Source organism: Diceros bicornis, chromosome 16, assembly GCF_020826845.1.
Source record: "Diceros bicornis minor isolate mBicDic1 chromosome 16, mDicBic1.mat.cur, whole genome shotgun sequence".
In the NCBI taxonomy this organism is placed as follows: Eukaryota; Metazoa; Chordata; class Mammalia; order Perissodactyla; family Rhinocerotidae; genus Diceros; species Diceros bicornis.
In genome coordinates, this window is record NC_080755.1 from 26,216,512 (window position 1) to 26,243,542 (window position 27,031).

The 27,031-nt window shown below is 38.3% G+C and overlaps 1 protein-coding gene across 4 annotated transcripts in view; it reads right to left on the reverse strand.

Annotated features, from left to right (window-relative positions):
* Window positions 1-21,667: 21,667 nt before the first annotated feature.
* The window catches only part of B4GALT6 (beta-1,4-galactosyltransferase 6), a 60,774-nt gene continuing 55,410 nt past the window's right edge, over window positions 21,668-27,031 (reverse strand). For all 4 annotated transcript variants that reach the window (XM_058556943.1, XM_058556941.1, XM_058556944.1 and 1 more), the window contains 3 exons: window positions 26,142-26,264; window positions 25,758-25,859; window positions 21,668-25,255 (listed from right to left, as the gene is read on the reverse strand). In XM_058556943.1, coding sequence (XP_058412926.1) covers window positions 25,108-25,255; window positions 25,758-25,859; window positions 26,142-26,264 — 373 coding nt within the window. In that variant the 3' untranslated portion in view covers window positions 21,668-25,107. The remainder of the gene's footprint in view (window positions 25,256-25,757; window positions 25,860-26,141; window positions 26,265-27,031) is intronic.

Genomic DNA, 27,031 nt, shown 5'->3' on the forward strand with positions numbered 1-27,031 from the left:
AACCAGTTTTAGCCTTACAGATAATTTAGAAAAAAGGACATAGAGGTCCTTACCCAAATTCTAATGTTAACATCTTATATGACCATAGGACAATGACCCAAACCAGGAAAATTACATTGATATAACGCTCGTTAGCGGCATCCAACCCGTAAGAGCTTCTCAGTCTCTCCTTGCTGTATTAGTTTCCTGGGGCTGCCATAACAAAGTACCAGAAGCCAGGTGGCTTAAAACAACAGAAATTTATTGTCTTACAGTTCTGGAGACTAGAAGTTCAAAATCAAGACACTGGCAAGGCTGAGTTTCCTCTAAAATCCGTAGGGAAGAAGCCTTCATTGCCTCTCTCTAGCTTCAGGTGATTTGCTGGTAATCTTTGGTTCTCCTTGGCTTGCAGCTGCATCACTCCATCTCAGCGTTTGTCATCACATGGTCTTCTTGCTGTGTGTCTCTGTCTGCACACAGCTGTCTTCTCATTGGATTACGGGCCACTCTACACCAGTATATATCATCATTTTTTTTAATATATATATTTTTATTGTGGTAAAAAACATAAACTATCATCTTAACCATTTTTAAGTGTACAGTTCGTAGTGTTAAGTATATTTACATTGTTGTGAAACAGATCTCCAGAACTTTTTCATCCTGCAAATCTGAAATTCTGTACCCATTGAACAACAACTCTCCTTTTCACCCTTAACACAGTCCCTGGCAACCACCATTCTACTTTCTGTGTCTATGAATTTGACTACATTAGGTCCTCATATAAGCAGAATCATACAGTATTTGTCTTTTTTGTAAGTATGACCTCATCTTCTCTAATTACATCTGCAATGACCCTGTTTCAAAACAAAGTCACATTCTGAGGTACTGGAGGTTAGGACTTCAACATATCTTTTTGGGGCACACACAGTAGTCATAACACTTCCCTTTCGTGACTTTGACACTTTTGAAGAGTATTGATGAGTTATTTCATAGAATGACCCTCAATTTGAATTCACCTGATGTTGTCTCATGATTGAAATGAGATTATGCATTTTGAGTAGGAATACCACAGAAGTGATATCATGTCCTTCTGAGTGCATTATATCTAAAAGTTTATGTTGTCAATATGTCGTATTCTATGCCCCATTTTTGATGAAAAGTCTCATACAATGTGCTGATGGGGTTGGGGGAGGCAACCTCATGGCAGTAAGAAAGAGGAATCAGAGAGGAAGAACCCTGGAACCTGGAAAAACACACATGATGCTGTTGTCACAGCATTATAGGCTGGTGATGATGAAGAATAAGATTTAACCAGAAGTAGAGAGAGAGAGTAGAGTCAATACTCTCCAGCCAAAATCCATCAGGAACATATTTATGGAGTTGAACAAGTTGGATTTATTATTTATTCTAGCCAGAGAGAAAACACAACACTCTCACTAAGAGAGTGTTAGAAAGAACCTACTGTAGGATTTGGGCTTTAGTTGGGTGATTTGCAGGAGAGTCTAAGGAAGTGGGACTTCAGTCTAGATGGGATGCTATCAGAAACCGAGGGCGATCCTATGACTGCATGTCTCAATGGTTTATCGGTAGGGAGGGCCGTCCAGAGCAGAGATAAAGCTGTAACTGGTAAAGCAGAAGCAGTTACTCTTTTTAGTGAGAGGGGAGGTTTGGTATTTTGTGGGCTTCACAGTGATTTTGTTTTTGTCTTATTTTGTCCTGGTCCCTCAGAGCGACCTTGTTTGATATTGATGTTCTGTGAGATTGTCATGCTCAACGGAACAACATGGCCCAGACTAGCTTGTAATAAAATTGAGGCCAGTTCCTGGATGTCAGGAGCTGCTTCCTCACCCCTTTTCCTCAATGCCTATAGAGGTATGTCTATAGAAAATCAGCAGATAGAGTGATAGCTTTGTTGTGGGAAGAAAGGGAATTGGAGGAGACCATGAAGTCTCAGGCATCGATCCTGGCTGGCAGATTGAATGGATGAGCCAGAACTGAGCTTGGAAATATGAGCAGAAGAGCAGATCTGTAGTCAGAGATGGTGAGTTCAATTTTAGCCACATTGAGCCTGAAGTAATCAAGTCAGTTTTCAATCTCAAACCTTGGAAGTTGGCATTGTGTGTACACATACAGACAGAAAACAAAACTCACTGATATTAAAATACCTCCTGAAACATTTGGATAACACCTATTAAACAAGAAAATTTAGGGCATTTATGCCTCAAACTGTTTTTTGCCCACAGAGGCAACACTTCCTAGGAATTTTTATTTCTCATTCAAACTCTTAGTTTTACAGCCAATTCCTTCCTTTTACTTCACAGTTCATAGAACACACCCCTCCCCTAGCACCATTACTTCTGCTTACTGCCATTCAAAATGGAAATAAGCTCAGAATTAATTCCATTCTCCTACTTCCCCATTCTCTCTGGGTTATAACTGCCCCAGTTAATTTAAAGCCAAGGCAGATGGTAATTCATCTTTGGCAATTAATGCAAATGCTGAAAGTCTGTTCTGGAACCACTGTCAGCTAGCAAGGAGAGAGGGGTTACAGTACGCAGCCTGCTTAAATAAACGCTTGAGACGTGGAGCTTCCCTCCAGGCTCAGCAGTCACCCACCTGCTGTCACTGCCAGTAATGTCACTCCCCAGAAGGCCGAAGGCTGTGAAACTGGGTATAAGGCATGATACGGAAATGCAATGGTGGGCTTAGGGAGAGAACACTGAGGCTGGCATGAGAGTGCCGGGCAGCTGCCTTGATGAGGACTCGTGTAGAGCTGGATGAACACGAGTAGACAGGCCTCCCCAGGAAAGTGTATTTGGAAAATATATTGGAACAGATTTCCAAGTATCTGAAGGACAGTGCCTAGCACGTAGAGCTCAATAAAAATTTGCTGAAGGAATGAATGAAATGCTTGGCTCCTGGTAGGCAAATAGTCCTCATCTGAGCACTTACGAGCTCCTTGGGTTTTACCAGCGTGTTTTTCCCTCTCATACAGACATTTAAGAAATGGCAGCATGATCTACCAATCTACCAGTTTGTTGAGAAACATTAAAAGACTACCAGTTCCCAGGAGTAGCCTAGTTCAAATATTGGGTGCCAGCCTCTGCATCTTTGGATTGATTTCAAGACCTCAGTCACTGAGAACGTTTAAAAATAGAAACAGTCTAATTTAAAATGTCCTTCTGTCTAAGGCCAGAGCCAAAAGAAAAAAAGGGTACCTTCATTCAAAATTATAACTAAGACTTCCTCAAAGATGGTGGCATAAGCAGACTCTGCACTCACCTCCTCCTGCAGACACAGCCAATTTACAACTACTCGTGGAAAAATTACCCCTGAGACAGAACTAAAAACTGGATAAGAGGAACTCCTGCAACAAAGGACAATCCTAATCGAGGTGGAAGAGGAAGAAACTCCCTTTTTTGGAGAGGAAAAACACCACCTTCACAAGCCGTCAGCTTCATGGCCGCCCGGGAGCAGCCCACAGGTCCGCAGCCCTCCCTGGAGGAGCGGGGCCCTGAGCCGGGGAGCGCCCCCGCTATGGGCATTTTGTGGACCCAGCACAATCGAGACCAGCGGCAGAATATCTGACTTTGCTTGCTACTAAAACATTGGGGAGTACCCCCAGAAAATCTGGTTCACAAAGAAATTAAAACTGGCTCTTAAAGGGCCCACGCACAAACTCATTCATTTCAGAAAGCAACCTAAAATCAGCAGAAAGAAAGGTGCACACTGCTTTGGTGAAAAGAGACTCACCTGATAGGCTCTGAGCGCATCGCAGTGAGAGGTGAGACCTCTCCAGGGACTGGGACATTGGCAGCGGCGAGCATTGTTGTGGCCCGGTGTGGGCGTGCTGACACAGATGCCATTGGAGTTCTCCCTGAGGCCTGCTAGTCCAGGGTCTGCCCCACCCACTAGAGCACTGATTGAATCCAGCTCAGCCCAGGCAGGCAGCCCACCCTAGAGACTGGCCCCACCCAACAGCAAGCCCTCAGGCAACTTGTGGGCCTGCATAGATTGGTGACTGGATTCTCTGCAGCCTGGCAACTGAGCCCACTTCAGTGGGACAGGGCGTGCACAAGGAGCGGATGGAGAGTGTGGGGCGGTGGTGGAGTGTGTGGGGCTCCCGCCATGGGGACACTGGGTCCACTTCAGGAGGTCGGGGCGCGCACAAGGGGCAGGACTGTGTTGACTGTGTGTGTGGACCTGTGGGCGGCAGGGCTTGTCAGATGCAGAAGACTTGTGCTTCTCAAAGACCCATATAGGGGGTTTGCCCCATCTTCCAAAGCCTGAAACAATTGGGTGCTCCTGTGTCTGAAGCCAGCCCCACCCAGCTGCAATCCTCAGAGAGCTGACAAGAGACTTAAAGACTGGAGGCTTACAGCATTTGTAAGCCCCTGAGCCTAACAACCTGCCACACTGGGGGCCTACTCACTTAAAAGAAATACTGAAACACAAATGTGCTATTAGGACTTGCAGCCAACTGGGCTGGGGCTCCCTACACCCGATAAAGAGACTGAAGGGCCCACAACAATTACAAGCAGCTGAGCATTACAACAGCTGGCCAGGAGCATAATTCAGCCTCCCTGGGTGCCTACAGGGAGAGCAAACAGGCCACAACAGAAGGACACACATAGCCCACATAGGGGGCACCCCGGGAGCATTGAGAACTGAGGGAAGCCCACTGCAGGCCTTCTAAGGCATCACTTATATAAGGTCACCTATCCAAGAGCAGGAGATGTAGCTGACCTACCTAATACACAGACACAAGCACAAGGAAAGAGGTGAAATGAGGAGGCAAAGGAATACATTCCAAGTAAGGGAACAAGACAAAACCCTAGAAAAGGAACTAAGTGAAACAGAAATGAGCAACCTACCTGACAGAGAGTTCAAACAAAGAGTGTTAAGGATGCTCATTGATCTGGGGAGAAGAATAGATGAACTCAGTGAGAATGTCGACAAATAAATGGAAGATATAAAAAAGAACCAATCAGAAATGAAGAATACAATACTGGAAATGAAAAATTAACTAGAGGGACTCAAAAGCAGAGTAGAGGATACAGAAGAACGGATCTGTGAGCTAGACGAAAGACTAGAAGACATTACCCAAGTTGAACAGGTAAAAGAGAAAAGAATTAAAAAGAGTGAGGACAGTCTAAGGGACCTCTGGGACAACATCAAGTGCACTAACATCCGTGTTATAGGTGTCCCAGAAGGAGAAGAGCGAGACAAAGGGGCAGAGAATCTATTTCAAGAAATAATAGATGAAAACTTCCCTAACCTAAGGAAGGAAACAGACATCCAGGTACAGGAAGCACAGAGAGCCCCAAACAAGATAAACCCAAAGAGGCTCACACCAAGACACATCATAATCAAAATGTCCAGAATTAAAGATAAAGAGAGAATCCTAAAAGCCACAAGAGAAAGTCAAGTTACATACAAAGAAAACGCCATAAGGCCATCAGCTGACTTCTCAGCAGAAACCTTACAGGCTAGAAGAGAGTGGCATGATGTATTTAAAGTGCTAAAAGGAAAAAAAAAAAGCCAAGAATCCTCTACCCAGCAAGGTTATCATTCAGAATGGAAGGAGAGGTCAAAAGTTTCCCAGACAAGCAAAAATTAAAGGAGTTTGTCACCAAGAAACCAGTGCTACAAGAAATGTTAAAGGGACTGATTTAAGGGGAAAAGAGAAGACCACAAATAGGAAAAATTATCTATTTCCATGATAAGAGGGTAATGGAAACAAAATCACAAAAAAGAGGTTAGATATGATATCAAAAATATAAAATGAGAGAAGAGGAGAGTTAAAGAGTAGAGCTTTCAGACAGAGGTCAAACTAAAGAGACCATCAATTCTGTATAGAAGGAGAAAGGAACATAGAAGGACTACTAAAACACTAAGAAAAAAGAAAAGTTAAGAGATGGCAGTAAGTACATACTTATCAATAGCTACTATAAACGTCAATGGACTAAATGCTCCAATTAAAAGGCATAAGGTGGCTGACTGGATAAAAAAACAAGACCCATATATATGCTGCATACAAGAGACACACTTTAGACCTAAAGACACTCACAAACTGAAAGTGAAGGGATGGAAAAAGATACTCCATGCAAATGGCAATGAAAAGAAAGCTGTGGTAGCAATACTCATATCAGACAAAATAGACTTTAAAACAAAAACTGTAAAAAGAGACAAAGGGCATTACATAATGTTCAAGGGAACAATCCAACAAGAGGATATAACACTTGTAAATATCTACGCACCCAATGTAGGTGCACCTAAATATATAAAGCAATTATTAAGAGACATAAAAAGAGAAATAGACAGTAACACAATAATAGTAGGGGACTTTAACACTCCACTGACACCAACAGATAGATCATCCAAACAGAAGATCAATAAGGAAACATTGGCCTTAAATGACACACTAGAACAGATGGACCTAGTAGATATATACAGAGCATTCCATCCAAAAACCGAAGAATACATGTTCTTTTCAAATGCACATGGAAGATTCTCCAGGATTCATCACATATTAGGCCACAAAACAAGTCTACATAAACTTAAGAAGATTGAAATAATACCAAGCATCTTTTCTGACCACAACGGTATGAAACTAGAAATCAACTATAGGAAGAAAATCAGAAAAGCCACAAATACGTGGAGATTAAACAAAATGCTACTGAACAATGATTGGGTCAACAAAGAAATCAAAGGAGAAATCAAAAAATACCTGGAGACAAATGAAAATGAAAATACAACATGCCAGAATTTATGGGATACAGCAAAAGAGGTTCTAAGAGGGAAATTTATAGCAATAGAGGCCTATCTCAACAAACAAGAAAAATCTCAAATAAAGGATCTAACAATGCACCCAAAGGAACTGGAAAGAGAAGAACAAACCAAGCCCAAAATCAGTAGAAGAAAGGAAATGATAAAAATCAGAGCAGAAATAAATGAAATAGAGGCTAAAAAAAAAATAGAAAAAATTAATAAAACCAAGAGCTGGTTCTTTGAAAAGATCAATAAAATTGACAAACCTTTAGCTAGACTCACTAAGAAAAAAAGAGAGAAGGCACAAATAAGTAAAATCAGAAATGAAAGAGGAGAAATTACAACAGACACCTCAGAAATACAAAAGATTATAACAGAATACTATGAAAAGCTATATGCCAACATACTTGATAATCTGGAAGAAATGGATAAATTCTTAGAATCATACAACCTTCCAAAACTGAATCAAGAAGAAATAGAGAATTTGAATAGACGAATCGCCAGCAAGGAGATTGAAACAGTAACCAAAACCCTCCCGAAAAATAAAAGTCCAGGACCAGACAGCTTCCCTGGTGAATTCTACCAAACATTCAAAGAAGACTTAATACCTATCCTTCTCAAACTCTTCCAAAAAATTGAGGAGGGGAGGAAGCTCCCTAACTCATTCTACGAAGCCGACGTTATCCTGATACCAAAACCAGACAAGGACAACACAAAGAAAGAATATTACAGGCCAATATCACTGATGAACATCGATGCAAAAATCCTCAACAAAATACTAGCAAATAGCATACAACAATACATTAAAAAGACTATACACCATGACCAAGTGGGATTTATTCCAGGTATGCAGGGATGGTTCAACATTCACAAATCAATCAACGTAATATACCACATTAATAAAATAAAGAATAAAAATCACATGATCATCTCAAGAGATGCAGAGAAAGCATTTGACAAGATACAGCATCCACATTTATGATAAAAACTCTGAATAAAATGGGTATAGAAGGAAAGTACTTCAACATAATAAAGGCCATATATGACAAAACCACAGCTAATATCATCCTCAATGGTGAAAAACTGAAAGCTATCCCTCTAAGAACAGGAACCAGACAAGGATGCCCACTCTCACCACTCCTATTTAACATAGTACTGGAAGTCCTAGCCAGAGCAATCAGGCAAGAGAAAGAAATAAAAGGGATCCAAATTGGAAAGGAAGAAGTGAAACTCTCACTATTTGCAGATGAAGTGATTTTATATATAGAAAACCCTAAGGAATCCACCAGAAAACTTTTAGAAGTAATAAACGAATACGGTAAAGTTGCAGGATCCAAAATCAACATACAAAAATCAGTTGCATTTCTATACACTAACAACGAAGTAGCAGAAAGAGAAATTAAGAATACAATCTCATTTACAATTGCAACAAAAAGAATAAAATACCTAGGAATAAACTTAACCAAAGAGGTGAAAGAGCTGTACACTGAAAACTATAAAACATTGCTGAAAGAAATTGAAGACACAAAGAAATGGAAAGATATTCCGTGCTCTTGGATTGGAAGAATTAACATAGTTAAGATCTCCATACTTCCTAAAGCCATCTATAGATTCAATGCAATCCCTATCAAAGTTCCAACAACACTTTCACAGAAATAGAACAAAGAATCCTAAAATTTATATGGAACAACAAAAGACCCCGAATAGCTAAAGGAATCCTGAGAATAAAGAACAAAGCTGGAGGTATCACACTCCCTGATTTCAAAATATACTACAAAGCTATAGTAACCAAAACAGTATGGTACTGGCACAAAAACAGACACACAGATCAATTTCGAACAGAACTGAAAGCCCAGAAATAAACCCACACATCTATGGACAGCTAATCTTCGACAAAGGAGCCAAGAACATACAATGGAGAAAAGAAAGTCTATTCAACAAATGGTGTTGGGAAAACTGGACAGCCACATGCAAAAAAATGAAAATAGACCCTTACCTTACACCATACACAAAAATTAACTCCAAATGGATTAAAGACTTGAATGTAAGACCTGAAGCTATGAAACTTCTAGAAGAAAACATAGGCAGTACGCGCTTCAACATCGGTCTTAATAACATATTTTCAAGCACCATGTCGGAACGGGCAAGAGAAACAATAAAAAAAATAAACAAATAGGACTACATCAAACTAAAAAGCTTCTGCACAGCAAAGGAAACTATCAACAAAACGAAAAGACAACCTAACAATTGGGAGAAGATATTTACAAACCATACATGTGATACGGGGTTAATCTCCAAAATACATAAAGAACTGATGCATCTCAACAACAAAAAAAACTAACAACCCAATTAAAAAATGGGCAAAAGACCTGAATAGACATTTCTCCAAAGAAGATAAACAGATGGCCAACAGACACATGAAAAGATGTTCAACATCATTAACTATCGGGGAAATGCAAATCAAAACTACAGTGAGATATCACCTCACACCCGTCAGAACGGCTATAATTAACAAGACAGGAAACAGCGTGTGTTGGAGACGATGTGCAGAGAAGGGAACTCTCAGACACTGCTGGTGGGAGTGCAAACTGGTGCAGCCACTCTGGAAAACAGTGTGGAGATTCCTCAAAAAATTAAGGATAGAACTACCATATGATCCAGCTATTCCACTGCCGGGTATTTATCTAAAGAACTTGAGAACACCAATGCATAAAGATACATGCACCCCTGTGTTCATTGCAGCATTATTCACAATAGCCAAGACTTGGAAGCAACCTAAGTGCCCATCAAGGGACGAATGGATAAAGAAGATGTGGTATATATACACCATGGAATACTACTCAGCCATAAGAAACGATGAAATCCAGCCATTTGTGACAACATGGATGGACATTGAGGGTATTATACACAGTGAAATAAGTCAGAGGGAGAAGGTCAAATACCGTATGATCTTACTCATTAAGTAGTGGATAATAACAACAATAAACAAACACATAGAGACAGAGATTGGATTGGTGGTTACCAGAGGGGAAGTGGGGAGGGAGGAGGGCGAAAAGGATAATTCAGCACGTGTGTGGTGATGGGTTGTAATTAGTATTTTCGTGGTGAACATGATGTAATCTATGCAGAAATAGAAGTATAATGATGTACACATGAAATTTATACAATGTTATAAACCAATGTTACTGCAATAAACAAAAATTTTTTTAAAAAATTATAACTAAAGCCTACAGAGTGGGCTGTGCTTCAGCTCCTTGAAAGGCAGAGACCCTCTGCTATTCCAGGTCTCCCCACAGAGAAGCAGCATGAGATGGTAGTTCTGCTTGGGACTGGGCATTGCTGGGGATTGCGGCCCTGTATGGGGAGTCAGGGTCCCACTCGGGCTGTTGGGGCCTTGCCAGGAGTCAAGGCCCTTCCTGCCTGGGGTTCTTCTGTACAGAGACAAATACACAGGAAAACCCATGCGTGCTCTATAATGAATATTCTAACTACAACCATCCGGTCCTCCTCCACTGAGTAGCAATGGAAGTGCTGTCATCCTTAGTTCCAGGAGGAGGGCACTGGGACCGAGGAGCTTATCCGCCTAAATCAATCAGTGAAATCTCGTCTTTGCCATGATGTTTAGCTTAGGGGTGCTTAGAGGACCTAAAATGGCCCCATCAGAGGGAAACCCAAAACTTCTCTTTCATAGTGAGATACGAACCGGTGCCTCCCTGAGAGGATGCAGCCCTGGGAGGTGCTGGGAGTCCTCCTATGACTGTGCGGGGAGCGATCCTCAAGAGGGAGCCAGTTCCGGGAAGGTAGAAAGTGAGTCTTGGTGACACTGTGGAGCAGGTGAAGCATTGAATATTTCTGGAATTTTCTGGAAATTTTCTGGAGTTTTCACTGGTATTAACCAATAGTTTCCTTTATTTTTTAAATGAGTTTAATTCAGTTTTTTATCAATTTTTCTTTGTTTTTTTAGAACAATGACTTTTAAAAATACTTTACTGTTAAAAAATAAACTTTAATTTTAGAACAGTTTTAGATTATACTGATTTAGTTATTTCGTTACTTATGACCAAGAATGTTTCAAGTAATACAGCTGTAAAAATATTCATCTTCTCTTGGTAAGAAGAAAGAGTACAAAAAAATCGGCTAAAATAGGCTTGTGCCCCATATACATTATCAAATTGAAAGACTCAATCCTATGATTTGTTGAGAATAAAATTGGCAGAGTTTTTTCAAAGATAATCATTTTATTATACTTTCATTGAAAGGAATTTAATAATGTTCAAGAAACTAAAATTACAGTAACCCATAGTTGTATCACAATAGAATGTTTTTTATAAATAGAATACTATGAACATATTTATATAAATTTTCAATCATGATGGGAAACTTTCATGTTTTATCATGAACAATTTCTCATATTTCTATGTAATCTATAATTTTTATTTTTTGAAAAATTTACTATCTTATGTACTACAACTTAATTACACCACCCTCGTACTGTGATATACTGTCTCAATTTTTTGTACTTGTAGTTAGTGCTGCAATGAACATCTTTATGAAGCATATAGCTTTCTGCTTCTGTTGAATTAAGTGAATAACTTAGCGTCTCCGGGAGCATATAACTCCTAGACTAAGCCGGGCCTTGAGCATCAAACTGCCTGGGAAGGAGTCCTGGCTCCACCACTGCAAGCTGCACGATCTTGAACAGATGACACCAGCTTTTTTTGCCTTGTTTTTTTCATTTGTACAATGAGAATAACCAGAGACCACCTCCACAGGATTATTTTGAAGACCAATTGTCATAACACATGCAAAAAGGTTTAAGACAGTGCATAGTACATATTAGGCTCTCAAGAACTATAACTATTATTATTTGGAGTAATATTAGTGTATGAACACATTAATGTAATAAATTCTATGACACTGAAGCCTTACCAGTTCTGCTTATTAAAAAAAGGTTTGGCACTTTAGCAGATATATCATTACATCTCATGATGGCTTTAAGTTTTATTTCTTTGATTAGTAAGGACGAACGTTTCTCCTGTATTTATTTTTTTATGTGTATTGTCTATTCTCTTTAAATAGACAATTTTTATAAGTATGGCTAATAGCCCAAAGAATCTGTGACTTGTTAATTCACACAGGCACATGTATGAGTTCCCTTTTGCCACGGTAACAAATTACCCCAAATTCAATGGCTTCAAACAACACAAATTCACTCTCTTATGCTTTGGGAGGTCAGAGTGTAAAATCAAAGTGTTGGCAGGGCTGTGTTCCTCCTGGATGCCTGGCCTTGAGCACTGGTTCTCCTTGCCTTTTTAAGCTTCTAGAAGCCACTTGCATCCTTTGCTCATGACCCCTTCATATAAGGACCCTTGTGATTACATTGGGTCACTCAAATAATCCAGGATAATCTCTCCATTTCAAGATCCTTAACTTAATCACATCTGCAAAGTTTCTTGCATAGGTCCTGGGAATTAGCACATGGACATCTTTGAGGGGCCATTATCCAAACTATGACAGCGTACATGTATTGACTTATTCTACACACGTTTATGGAGCACCTACTCTGTACCAGGTGCTGGAGCTAGAAGGATGAATTAAGACACGAGGTCTGTTTTCAAGGAACTCATGTTCTTAGCAATGGAGGCAGGCATGAAAGAAAGAGAGAGAGAAAAAGAAGGAGGGAAGAAAGAAAGAAAGCAAGGTGGGGGCAGAAGGAGGGAGGGAGGAAAAGAAGGAAAGAGAGAGGGAAAGAAAGTAAGCATTGCCATAAAAATATTTTACATTCTATGGTAGTATAACAGAAAAACTTTTTCTGATTCCTGGGGGCCTGAGGCTCACAGAGGAGGGGACAACGGGGCTTGCTCTTAGATGCTAAGTAGGAGGCACCTAGCAAATTATTAGGAAAAAGCCATTCCTGGAGAGGAGACTGAATTGCAGAGGGACAAAGATTTGAGAGTACGTTAAATATTCAGAGAAAGGCAAGCAACTTCTTTTAGTTGGAGGCTAGATATTTCATACTGAGTGGCAGAAGACTGAAGGGCTACGCTAAAAAGTTAAAGAGCATGTGGGTAATAGAGAGGCTAGTGAAAGTAAAGAAGGGTAAAGAACTGACGTGATCAACGGTTTCTAAAGCCCAGTCTTGTGGCTGGAATAGACTGAATGATGGGAACCAAAAGGCTGTAACAAGTGTCCAGAGGAGGGGTGGGAAATTCCATTTATGTTTCTGTTTTAATTGATATCTAATAAAATAAATGGAAAGGAAAAGAAATGAACTAGATGATTTTAAAGTTCCCTTCCTGTTCTAAAGTTCTGTGGTTTCATGATTCCCATTCAATTTGTTCTCCCACGGGGATTGGTAATTACAATACTTTAGCTTCTAGGCCTAAAGTAAAAAATTACATTTATCCCAGGAAATGACTTATAAAAGAAGTTTTTAGATAAGTAGCTACCAAAAATTGTTATTAAAATATTACTCAATTATTTCCTCCAACGTATACTAGTAAGCCTTTGGATAGATTTTGTTTCCTTAGAAAAGCACACTATAAAAGCAGTGCTATATTCTTTGTAACTTAGAAGCAGCAAAACCCTTCAGACTGCAGACTTAGAAGAACAATTGTGGTTCAATTTTTTTTTTTTTAATTTTAATAAATTGTTGGACTTGGAGGTTAAAGTCTAGAGTCAGGAATTAGTTTCTAGAGAGGTTTGATAAGGTCTGTAAATTTCTGGAGTTTATAAAATTTCTTATCCACTCCTCCTTATTCCACTTTCCTGGACTCTCAAAATTCCCTTAACCACTTCCATTTTGTGCTTTATCTTGAATAGGCCGCATTTAGCTTTTCCTCTGCTGCCATTGAACCTCTTCCATGTGGCTTCTCAATTGATCCTTACTTGCACTCCTTCAGGGTAGTTGTGATGACCAATGAGGTATTACATGGAAAGAACTTAGAAACTGCGTGGCCTATTATAGGCATGTAGTATGTGAAATATTATTATCTACGTAAAACTTTTTATGAACTGACCACATTATCCTATGAAATATTCAAAAAACTTGTATCATAACTGTCTTATTAAATGGTCTGTCATAAGTCTCCAGCACCCTTTTCTCTGAAACAATAACAATTTATGACCCAACACGGGGAGCGGGAAGGGCATGGACCAAGGCAAACTCCACGGGTTCCACCTCACCCTGTTTTGGCCTCAAGCAGCGGTTCTCAAACTTTAGTGCACACCAGACCGGCCAATGGTCTACATCTGTTCGAAAAGCCCCGTGAGTTTGCATCAGCTGCAAGGCCACATTAATGATTTAGAGTGTGTCTACTGCCATGCTTTTCCATTGTAGCTGCATTTTAGAGTCAGTTGGGAATACTTAGAAGAATACGCAACCCAGATCAATTAAATCAATTCTCTGCAAATGGTGCCCAAATGTGATTATGCTCTAAAAATCTCCCCAAGTGATTCTAACGTCAGTCAGCATTGAGACCCACTAGCTTAGGGTATCATCCATTGAAACAGTTCCCAAACCCTGGAGAGCCCCTGATCATCTCCCCAGGACTTCCTAGACAGGGAACGATGATGGCCAGATCCCTGGGGAATTGTTCCGGACTATCCATAGCTCCTCAAATCCAACTCAAACTGAAGCTGTATCCCGAGATTCTACATTCTATTGTCTTAGAGAAAAGCAATTCCAAAAAATCAAATCCAGGGGCCGGCCCGGTGGTGTAGTGGTTAAGTTTGCGTGCTCCACTTCAGTGGCGTGGTGTTCACGGGTTCGGATCCCAGGCACGACGGACCTACACACCACTCAAGCCATGCTGTAGCAGCGTCCCACATACAAAATAGAGGAAGATTGGCACAGATGTTAGCTCAGGGATAATATTCCTCAAGCAAAAAGAGGAGGATTAGCAACAGATGTTAGCTCAGGGCCAATCTTCTTCACTTGAAAAAAAAAAAACAAATCCATACTCTAAAGGCTACAACTGAAAAAATCTTCACTTAACCAATATTTATTGAACTCCCATTGGGAGCACCAGGTAATGATGAAAAGGAAATGGTTCTCATCCTCAAAGACATCTCACTCCAGTAGGGCTATTTTTATGTAGGTCTGAATACACATGATTATGAATAGCTTGTCACTTTGATCAACATAATCAAAATTGATTTTAATGAGGTCAAAAACTTTTCTAAAAGAGAAATGGAGTGTCTCAACTAGGGGTCATTTGATTTAAGAAACACAAACTCAGTCCAGCTAGCTTTAATGACAAGGATTTATTTAAGGATTCATACGTCTCTCACAGGACAGAAACGGAATGGACACAGCTGGGCCTCACCAGGGACTGGGTCTGGAGAGCCAACAGGAACTACAGTAACCACATTTTTCTCTCTGTCTCTGGGCTCAATATGAGTCTTCTTCATTCTCTTTGCAAACCAGCTTCTCTGCTCACTTACTCACGAGGATGGAAATTTGGGGTCAGCCCCCCATCCCTCAAATTAGCTGCCTCAGTCCCTGTGTCCCTTCAGATTGCTGAGAATCTGGCAGGCTTAGTTTGCCCATTGCTGCCCTCTCTCTGGGCCAGGCTCTATCCCTTGTCCAGTGAGCTGTGGCCAGGAAAGCTACAAGGTGTGCAGTATTCCTCCTTGGAGCAGGTGGTTAAAGCAATTTCTCTGGGACAGGATCATGGGCAGGGCTGCCAAACCCACCGATATGGCCACGAGAGGGTAGTTACTACCTTCCCCACAGTAACAATACAAAGTAAACTGTGTACAAAAAAGAAAAACATACAGTAAAAACAGGAAGGAAAAAAGACCCAGAAAAACATGCAAATATGGCATTAGTGACATTTATATAATGCAGCAAGAACAATGATCAAATACGAATCACTTTCTTTATACTTGCTAAGGTTAGTCATTAGTTAATGAAGAATGAAATCATTAAACATTTGTTCTGCTTTGTCTAAATAATTTTTAGAATTTGCTTCTGTTTAAAACCGATTTGAAGGTTTGCTTTTAAAATTTAAGTTTTTGATTATTCAAAAACATTGACACGGTTCCAGTTCCTAACTATATAAAATCTTAAAGAACCAGTCTCACTGCCATCTCTGTGCCCTCCACCCCTCTGCAACCCTCTCCCTACACATCACCATTTTTATTAGTTTCTGGTTTGTCCTGCCAGTTACTCTTTTGTAAAAAGAATCAAATACACACGTATATTTTCATTTCCCCTTCTTTCATTCACAAAAGGCAGCATTTTATATAGTGTATGAACCTTATTTTTTCCCACAGGACTGTTAGCCTGGAAACCAGTACATATCAGGACATAGGATCTGTGCCCCCTTTTTATATGGCTGCAGAGCGCTCCAGTGTGTGGGTGACCAGAGCCTACTCAACCAGTGCCCTCTAGAAATACTTGGGTGCTTCCGATCTTTTGCTGCTTTAAATAGCACCTCCACGAATAAATCTATACATATGGTGTTTCATATCTATAGAGATCTGTCTTTAGGATAGGTGCCTAAAAAAAGATTTCTGGGACAAAGAGTAAATGCTTTAGTAATTTTGTTGGATATTGCTAAATTCCCTCATATGCATGAGAACATCTGGTTCTCCACAGCCTCACCAATAGTGCTGGTGAAATTTTTGGATTTTTGCCAATCTGATAGGTCAGAATTGGTACTTTGATGTAATTTTAATCTGTCTCTCTCTTATTGTGCGTGGAGTTAATCATCTTTCATGTAGGATCCTTTTAACTCTTTTTTCATTAAATTTTTTAGTTTGAGGTAATTGTAGACTCAACGCACTTGTAAGAAAATACAGAGGGGCCAGCCTGGTTCATAGTGGTTAAGTTCGCGTGCTCTGCTTCGGTGGCCTGGGGTTCATGGGTCCGGATCCCAGGTGTGGACCTATACACTGCTCATCAAGCCATGCTGGGGCGGCAACCCACATACAAACTGGAGGAAGATGGGCACAGATGTTAGCTCAGGGCAAATCTTCCTCAAGCAAAAAGAGGAAGACTGGCAAAAGACGTTAGCTCAGGGCCAATCTTCCTCACCAAAAAAAAAAAAGAATACAGCAAGATCCCTCATACCCTTTCCTCATGGTAACACGTTGCACAAGTTATAGTGCAACTTCACAACCACCATATTGACATTGATACAGTCCAGATACAGAACGGTTCCTTCCTTTTCTCTTTAAATCATATTTTTATCTGGGTTGGACAAGATGGAGTAACATATTCCATTTTCTTTTCCCACTAATGACCAAACAACAACAACAACAAAGGCACCCTACCAGAAGACTTTGAAAAGTGGAATAAAGAAGGTGAACTGCCTAGGGAGACCCAGACTCGAGGAAGAACTCAGCTGCGATTTCCAGGAGTTTCTTTCTTGCCTCATAAGTAACCCAGCCTGGGTGCTAGAGACGTCTGCACACCAGAAATGCCTATAGAAGCAGATCAAAAGAAAAAAAAAATGCCCCCCAAGAAAAGCCTGCTCTCTGTAGCCGAAGAACCTAGAAAGGCAAAGGCCAGCAGGAAGACAACTTTGAACCACACCTGGCTATTCTCCAGGACACCCCTAGAAAAGCCAGGGCGGGCCCTCCCCACCCCCAGTGGGCAGCAGTGGTGGGTGGAACTCCGTTCTTCCCTCCACCCCCTCAGCGGGAACGGGGGATCCCTCCCCCACCGACGCTGTGGGTAGAACTCTGTGGGAACTTCCCTCTTCTTATGTGACCTATTGGAGATTTTGCCCATTTTTCTATTGGGTTTCCAAGTAGGTTATAAAATATTTAGAGGGAAAAGGAGTTGGCCCCTTGAGAAGCCCTTGGCAAGCATCTCCCTTACTTGGCTTTAGCCTAGTTGGGGGAAGGAACTGTGTCTTATTCACCCTCATGCCCCCAGAACAGCACAGTGCCTGAGACACAGTTGGTGCTTAATAAATGCCGAAAAATACTGAGGTTGGAGAGACTGGAGACAAGGCTGCCAGAAGTTGCTAGCCAGGTTAAAATACTGCATAATCATCCTATGCAAAATGACACACGAGGTCAAGGGATAAGAGAATAATGAAAGGGAGCTCTGGTTTCCATACTCACCTGTTCCACCTGAACAAAAGCACTCACAGGATTTCATCACGACCCCAGGAAAACTAACAGCCACCATGATTTCTTCTGATTCTAACAATGGGGTTGGAGGAAGAGAGGAAAAGGAAGAGCTGGTGAAGGAAGCAAAGAAGCAGAGGGAAGACTGTTCAAAAGGTCAGGATAATCCTTGGAAATGAACTAGTTATATTTCAAAAACTACCTCAGATGTAAATAACACCGTCTCTTTGATAAGTGCAACAGCTGTTTCAGCAGCTGCTCTCCAACTCTTTCATCCTCACGTCAGTGTCTCGTGACAACACTTATTTTGTGGGAAGGGTGACTTTCACTTTCCATGTCTGATTTTTTTTTTAATTTAATAAATATTATCTTGGCAGCGAATTCTTTGCTATTTTTTCTTTTACGGACTACATTAGTTTAAAGTTTAGTATTTTTAAATTTTAAAAATATGTTGAGTAAAAAAATGAGCCTCTCTACTCAGATATATTTGAAGGTGGGTCAAAACCCACTTTGGTGATGGCCCTTAATAGTCATAATTAAGGTACAGATCCTACTTAACACAGTTCAGTAGTTAGGAATGATACACATGCATTAATGGAACAGTAATTCAGAATGCTGTGGAGTGTTCTGCTCTATTAGACGGCAAATAGAGTTCCCCTGACAATCATTCATTCATTGAGCACTGTGCTAGGTGCTGGGAGTACAAAAATGAATGACAGAGACTACCGCTCTCCAAGAGCTAACAGTATTTGGAAGAAAAAGAAAATGTGTAATAAACAAATGTGATAGTGTAAGACATGCTTTAATAGGGTTTATGTACTGTAGGGCTGCAGTGCAAGGGAGTGGCTAATTTCACTTGGATTGGCCTGAGAAAGCTTCCACAGCAGTTTATTGAGTCTTAAGAGATATGCAGTAGATCCTCTAGTGGAAGAGGGTAGAAAAGATGGCATGCAAATATGAAGGAGCATGATGCTGGCCACCGGGAGTAGTTCACAGGTGGCTAGACAATTAAAAGGGTACAAAGTACAACAGGAATGAGAAGTGAAGTGTTGATACTGGAGAGGCGAGCAGAAGTCAGATCATTAAAGACCTGGTATGAGAAGCAGAAATACATGGACCTTATCCTGTAGGCAATGGTGAGCCGCTGAAAGATTTTAAGCAAGGGGGTATTTCAAAAGACAAAATTTCTGTGGCAATATGCAAGATGGATTCAAAGAAGGCAGCACATCTTCACATATAGAAAAGACGGGAGGATCCGGGTAGTTGTGGAAACAGAAGACCAGATGGATTGGAGAGAGACTTAAGAGACAGAGTTAATGTTGACGGCACAGACAAGAAAGAGGGAAGATGACTCCCAGATTTGTCCTTGAGCTACCACGTGGATGGTAAAACAGGAGAAAGACCAGGTTTGGAAGGGTGGGTATGGTAAATTCTGCTTAGGACATGCTGAGTTTTAAGTTTCTATGAACAAGGAGGCGAAGATAAGCTGATAATGTAGATCAGGAACTAACAATTCTGGGCTGGAGATATGGCTTGGGAGTCTCCTTTCTATACCTAGGGGGAACCATTTAGTTAAAGCTTCGCAAGTACAAGAGATCACCTGATGGCTATTTAAATTTATTGAAAAAGTCAACAAAATTAAAAATCCAGTTCCTTACTAGAACTATTCACATTTCAAATGCTTAATAGCCACACGTAACTAGGGACTACCATATTGGACAGCACAGTCCTAGAACATTTCCATCATCATACAACATTCTACTGGACAGTGCTAGAAAGTGAGTTATTGATCAGAAGAGAGAAGGGGGGAAGAATGCAAGGCAGAAGAAGGGTCTTCCAAGGAAACTGAGAAGAGCACAGGTAAAAAAGACAAACCCAAAAGCCAAGATAGGAGAGGAAAAGCAGGAACTTAGGCCCTCATGGCCATTCCCCTTCTTTGGCTGTAATGCTGAGAGAAGGCAGGAGTGACCGAAGGCCTTCCATGAGCTAAGTGCTAGGTGCTTTCCACATCATTCACCTGAAATCACAGACCCCTCTGGGAAAACAGAGCCTGATTCCCACTTGCTACATTTCTTCGCATGGTTATTACTGCCAAATTTTAATTGTGCGCTTTTGCCAGTTTTACTAATTGTTTACATACATTATCACGGATAGTGTAATTACTGACTTCATTTCCTAGTAGAATTAAAAAATGTGGTATCATTTTTTAAATATGATCCAAGACAATTTACATGAAAAAAAGGTTACTCTAAAGCTGAAAACTGACTTCATCTAAGTGTTTGCTCAGTGTGTCAGATGTGCTAAGTGCTCTTATTAGGATCAGCTTATTTAACTATTTCAATGATCCTCGGGTAGTTCCTATCATCCTTGATTGAGAGATCAGGAAACTGAGAACCACAGAGGTTTAAAAATTTGCTAAAATTTCACAGCTAGTGATAGAGAATCCCTGAATTTAAACTTAGATCGGTCTGATTCCGGAGTCTTTGCTTATAACCACCACTTTCCACACAGCCCTCCTATGAGTTCACTGCAAATCCTCAACGTCCATTGCAGAAGAGTGATCATCTCAGCCATCGTTCTGAAGTATCATGCTTACAGCTGAGGAATGCTCTGTGCCTGGCGAAGAGCTGCTCCTCCAAAGCTCTCCATTGGCCTAACAGCGTATTAGTGAAATATAAAACCAGCGTTCGCAGAGAACACAATTGAGCATCTCATCTGAGGGTTACGTAGCTTCCCAGTTGTTTCCACTATGTCAGTTTTACACGCAGACGACAGTGAACTCCTTGAGGGTAGGTAATGTCTGAGACCTGTTGGAGATCCTCAGAGCACAAACTTAAACTGATGGAATCGGGAAGATTAAATTAGCAACGGAATTCAGGTCCACCAAAATATGTTATAGGAATGTTATGAGAAAGATTCAAGTTTTATTTTTCAACCCATGTATTTTTCTTTTAATTCTAGCCTAGTGGAGGGGTATGTTGCTATCTTTTCTGAAGTTACTTAAATCAAGAGCAATACAGTACACGCTCCTTAAGAAGAGCCTTCTCAAAACAATCTGGGGCCAGAATATCTCCACAACCTTCAATCCATGTTTAAAGACAGCACAAAAAATATATATAAGATTATTAAATTGAGTCAGCATGTTTCACCAGAAGACACATTAATACCATAGGCAGGAACCTGGAGCAGACTAAACCAACTCAATTTTATGGCTCTGCATGATTTAAATCACCAAATGATTATGATTTAATGATTGGCTTTATTTGTGATATGTAGTGACAATATCCTAGTAGTGCATACTACGTATAAAAATTAATGATACTTTTCATTACACAAATAATTTAAGTTGATAAAAGTCAGGATCGCGCAATCTAGTCCCAAATACAAATCTAGCCCCTGGTATTTTTGAGACCTGACTGTTTGCCTTCAGGATCTTCAATACTACTTGATACCTAAAAAACAAGAAGGGAATTGACCATAACACGCCAGCTTAGTTTACTGAAGTTGTGCAGGGAGAAGAAAAGCTATGCTAAAAATGACCTCTTAAATATTCATCTTGATACAATAAATTACTAACTATATTGATGAAAAATATTTAAATATCACTGTGTCTCTTTTGAGGTAAAAGCTATGAGGTGATCTCTAAATGTATTTAACTGAAACTGTTGCAAAGGCAGAGCTGTGATCTCCTTACACTTATGTTGCAATTCTAGTACAACCAAAGTATTCATCAATAATTCACTTGAAATTTAGGAAAACACAATAGCAACAAAAAACCCAGATAACCCAAAAAAAACTTCCTGAGAGAAAATAATTACATCATCACACAAAGTCTTTAGAACATTATATTTCATAAAAGACAATGATAAAAAAGTACAAACATTTCCATGAGAAGCAAAAAAAAAAAAATGAGTACAAGAAATTACTAGCATTTATTTCAGTGCACTGTAGAAGCCTTTAAGCCTTTCAGATCTTAATAAATAAAATAATATTAAGTACACTTCCTCTTTCTGATAAACAACACTATGACTATTTTAGTTCTCTCAACTGCCATACTTGCAAATACAAGGCAATAAATTTAGAGAATTAATATCTATCTGAAAAACACATAAAGAAATATAACAGAGACAAGCAAATGCCAAATAAAATGACACAAAATCTGCTTTCACTTGTAGGGAGCCTCCAAAAGAAGGATAATATTGTATTGGATATTTTTCCATTTTGTTTTAAAATGGATATCAATATCTTGGCTGGGAAAGCAACATAAGCAAGTTTTTAATACATGATTTTGTATTTACATAATATTGTAAATAAGGTTTTCTTACTGAACACCTTTTCACAAAACACAAACAGAAATTTAAATTTTAGATTTAAAAAAATATTTATTAAACTCTAGTTTTGGCCAAGTTTTAAATGACTATCTCCACTGTGGATTAGACATAATGTTACACAAATGCGTACACTTTTCCCTTTTCACTTCTAAACAGGCCCATTCATCATTACTACTTTCTCTAGTTGAAAGGAACTATATAACTTTACCAGTAGTGCCATAGGAACCTCGTAATAGCTTTACGTCCACATATATATGTTTCTTGACGTTGAGACTAAGAAATACAAGAGATAAGTTATCAGAGGATGTCTTCATAATTTTAGAAAGGTTTCTACTTGCTTGCCTTGATTTCTTTAGAAACGATATAATACTTTTTCTGTAGACATACCTAGCATTGCACCTGATGGAGTAGGTCATCAATCCATGTTCACTAATAAATCCACCCAACATAACTACAAAGAAGATAGTTTGCATCTGCAATGTATCTGTTATTTTTTTATGGAACAGATTTATTTTTATACAATGAAGATAACTGGGCAAAGCTCTGTCACTTTTAACGGAAACATACAAAAAATCACTATTCATAGGCAAAAGTCAATTTTAGGTCTGCACTTAAAAAACAAAAGGAAAAGACAAAAAGCAAACTAATCAGATGGTTTTCACAGGATCACACCATATCCAAAACTGAAAAAAGCAAAATATTCATGGCCCACTCCTTAACAAAAATTACTATTAGACTTAATCCAGGGAAATAAGGCAGATATTAGTAGAACTGAGTTCTCTTGAAACTGTAAAATGTATATCAAAATGAAAAGATTCCAAAATGTGGGCAGCTGCACATTAAAAAGAGAAAAATATCTTTTCCTAATAAGACTTAGAAACAACCTTATTTTCCTCAAGACTAAAAGATTTAAGTATTATTGGGTTAATTATGTTCCTATGCACCTACTATCTTTATCTTGTTAGTGATCAACAAATGTTAACTTTCCCAATCTGCTTTCTTTTACTTCATTGAATTAAAAAACTACATGGGATGTGAGAGACAGAAAATGAACAGACAGACAAATTAAGAACAAATATCTCACTTTTCAGAAGGTTTGATTTTTCATTATTTTGAGTACCAGCAAAAAAATGAAAGACAAATATTTTGGAAATATTTCTAAGAAATAAATGTGGAAAAATTCTGTTTGGTATCATAACAGAGAGCTATCAGTTTTCTCAAAGTATAAGAATTTCAATTATTTTATGATTTGGTTTGTGGTCATCAGTGTTACCAATATTGTCATAGAAAACGACACTTCAACATTAAACTTACAACCTGAGATAAATAACCATATTTCTGTTTTAGGCAAACAATCCATGAGGCAAATGTTATCCAAATACCTCTCATTTATAGATTTCCATTGTTTTTTACTGTTGTTGCAGAGTCACTTTACAGATATATAATTTTTTGTTTTAAATTTTTGAAAATATCTTAAGATATTTTAAAGAATCTTTGGTTAACTATAATTGGTAATTTTCAAAGTAAGGATATTGTTTGGTTTTTCCATGAAAACTTCATTCAAATTTAACATAAAGTAACATACTTAATGTCAGGTAGTAAAGACCTGTTTTCAGAGAAGTGTCTTATAACATCAATGCATTTAAATAACTGATCATGTATTTTAATATAATTCTATTAAATTATGCTTTTAGTGAGGAGATTTTAATAATTAACACCAGAAATGTAATTTCTTAAAAGTGAAAAAAATATGTATAGTTCAAATGAAATTGGCCAACATTAAAAAGGATCTCTTCCAAACCTGAAATTCTATGAGTCTGAGAATTAAACTTAAAATTTGTTATCCACTAAGCATTTATCTTCATAAAAATAGAACATTTAATTTCTTATCTGATAGTATAATTCATTTGTATATTATAAGTACTACTGGGTTTTCTATAACTCATTCTTTTAAAAAAAGTTGTTTTGATTTTTTTTCAAAATGAAGATTTTTTTTTTGGCTCTTCTGAACTGGAAATAATAAAAGTGCTGTTCACTATAAATTAAAAAAAATAAAATACGGTGTACAAACACACGCAACCTTGGGGACATTTTTTGAGGCACAAAATCTCTGACACTTACACCAGAGGTACATGGAAGACATTTAACATAAAGAGGTCCTTTATATCATGTCACATCACAACTTTTAAGATTTTCTTGGTAATACTCATGCAATATGCATAAACAACGTGGTTGTGATTTAGCAAAATCTGATGAGATTGCAAGCAAGACAAAAACATAGGTAATCCTGGCAGGAAGAAAAGCTGTTTAAGCCCTTTCTTACCCTTTAAAACACGAGGAAAGCTGTGACTTCTCCCACATAAAAGGCTGAAGGTCTAAAGCTCAAAACTAGTATAACAGTTTACTGTATTAGTTGGCTGTCAATTATTGACATTCCTTCATTTCACACAAGGGTTAACCTTTTTTAGTGACATAAATTTACATTGTTTTATTCCATGCAAATAAAAAATGTCTATAAAAGTCCAGTAAAGGCATAACCAATCACATGCAAAACTGCAACACATCTTATTTTTCAACAATTTGAACACATTATTTTACATCACATATGTACAAAATATGTTTAAATGGAAATAAAGCATTCTCTTGAATTAAATTAGATTTTAGTATAAAAATTTTCTCTTGGTAGGGAGCTCTCTTAACTTCCAGACTTAAGCAGTGGCATGTGGTCTCTGCAGTGCTCACCACGAGGGTGTGTCTCAGAGGAGAGGATGGGTCGAAGAAGGCTGACTGTATATAATCCCACACTGCAAACACTGAGGACTGCTGGCTCTTCTCACAGATCAGGGCACTGGGACACATCCATTCACTGACCTCCATTAAGAGTGCACTCCAAGTTTATAATCCAGCATTGTGGTCTATCTTGCCAGGAGAGCTGTGTCTTTTAATAGTCTTCGATTGGAGCTAACTCTGGCATGAGGTTTACAGATATATTTGTATACAACCTATCAACCAGTATTTTTGGCGTATATATTAAATTGTTCAACCCATCGATGTACTGACGTTCTTTTGAATATCTTAGTAATTTATACCTATAGTGTTAGAGGAAAAAATGAAAAGTAATGGGAACATGCTCAAAAAGAAAAACTGATGAGGAATACGCTCAAGATCATTCTTATATTTAAAGCTCTTTACAACTTTTGGTTTTCATGCATAATTAAAAATCTTTCTAAACCATTATTCTAAATTAGCATTTTTACTAGTCTTAATATGCCACCTGAAACAATTAGTTTGCACTCTTACAACTTAGACATCCTTAAGAAATAAACTGTATTATGTTTTATGTTAAGGAAACACTTTTTATATAAATAGTTAACTGGGTTCTTTAATATAACAAATACACATGTATGTATGTAGATATATGTATATCTTTTCGAAACAAGCACAAACAATGCTTTACTTCTATAAAGAAAAATTATACCAACAGAAAATTCTCTTCAGAAGGCTTTTTTAGGGGTACAATGTATTTTTTAAAATCTTTCATACATTAAATAATTCTGAAACTTTGGTATCTGAAGATGCTGTTAAACTTACCGTCCTAAAAACTGGACTTCACCTCGATGATGATGAGGAATAGACTTGTATTTTCCTAAGTCTCCCTCGGGTCTTGTTACATTATATCCAGCATAGTGAACTCTACAATACAATATATGGAAATGAAAACATAAATAAAATCTGACATCAAAACTGATTATGTGAGTTCAATTTAAAACACAAAAGAATGCTCTAATGTATGTGTTGTCAATAATTTCAGAAGGCACTCTTAATGAAAAAAGGGAGAAACACAAAATAAGATTTAGGAACCTCAAAAATTTTCCATCCCAAAGAATCTTTCCTTGAAATAGCTAAGTACAATTTACCTAATAGAAAGGAAATTCATAGAAATTCTGTTGTTAAGCAATTTGTACCTCAACATACCTATTCCAAAGGTCATCATCTTCTCCTCCCCATCCCCAGAAGGCGTTAGGAAAACCATTAATCTTTCTAAATTGTTGCACTGTCAGTCCACTTACACCACCAAAAAACTCTTTATATGGAAGACTAAAAAAGAAAGCAGAATATAGCATTCTAAAAATGAAATCAAAACAGTTTGCCACATGAAATCAAGTTTTCAGTCTTTTATGTGCTTGACAAAATAAACCCCCATTTACCATATAAACAATTATGCTGATTAAATCATATTCTGGGAAACGTAAAGTACACCAAGAAACAAAACATTTTTATATTCTAGTGGAACAAGTACATTTAAATGTGTTACGTAAAACACAAAATAAAACACTTGTGGTAAGTGAAATTTAATATTTAGTATTGTTACTTTATAAGGCTCAAAACCCAGTGTTCAAAAATTGTGTATTTTCACACCAAAGTAAACTTGATTAAATACATCAACAGCTGTCAATGAAGTGTTAGATGTTGCTAACAAAATTTTCTAAATTAGTTGAACTGAATTATACATCTTATTTATTATATAGTCAGATATAAATTACTAAAGACAAGCCTAGCATTTAATTTTGAAATGACTAACTGCCTATTCCTATAATGATCATATGTTTGGATTATACTCCTCAAATACTCACAGATATTTACAAATGTATTTATTTTTAATGTACTAATATTTAGAGAAATGACCTTTTTTATTGAGATATAATTGACATACAACATTGTAGTAGTTTTAGGTATACAACATAGTGATTTGATATGTATATATTGTGAAATAATTACCAAAATAAGTTGTTAAAATCCATCACCCTACATAGAAAATCTTTTTTTCTTGTGATGAGAGCTTTTAAGATCTACTCTCCTAACTA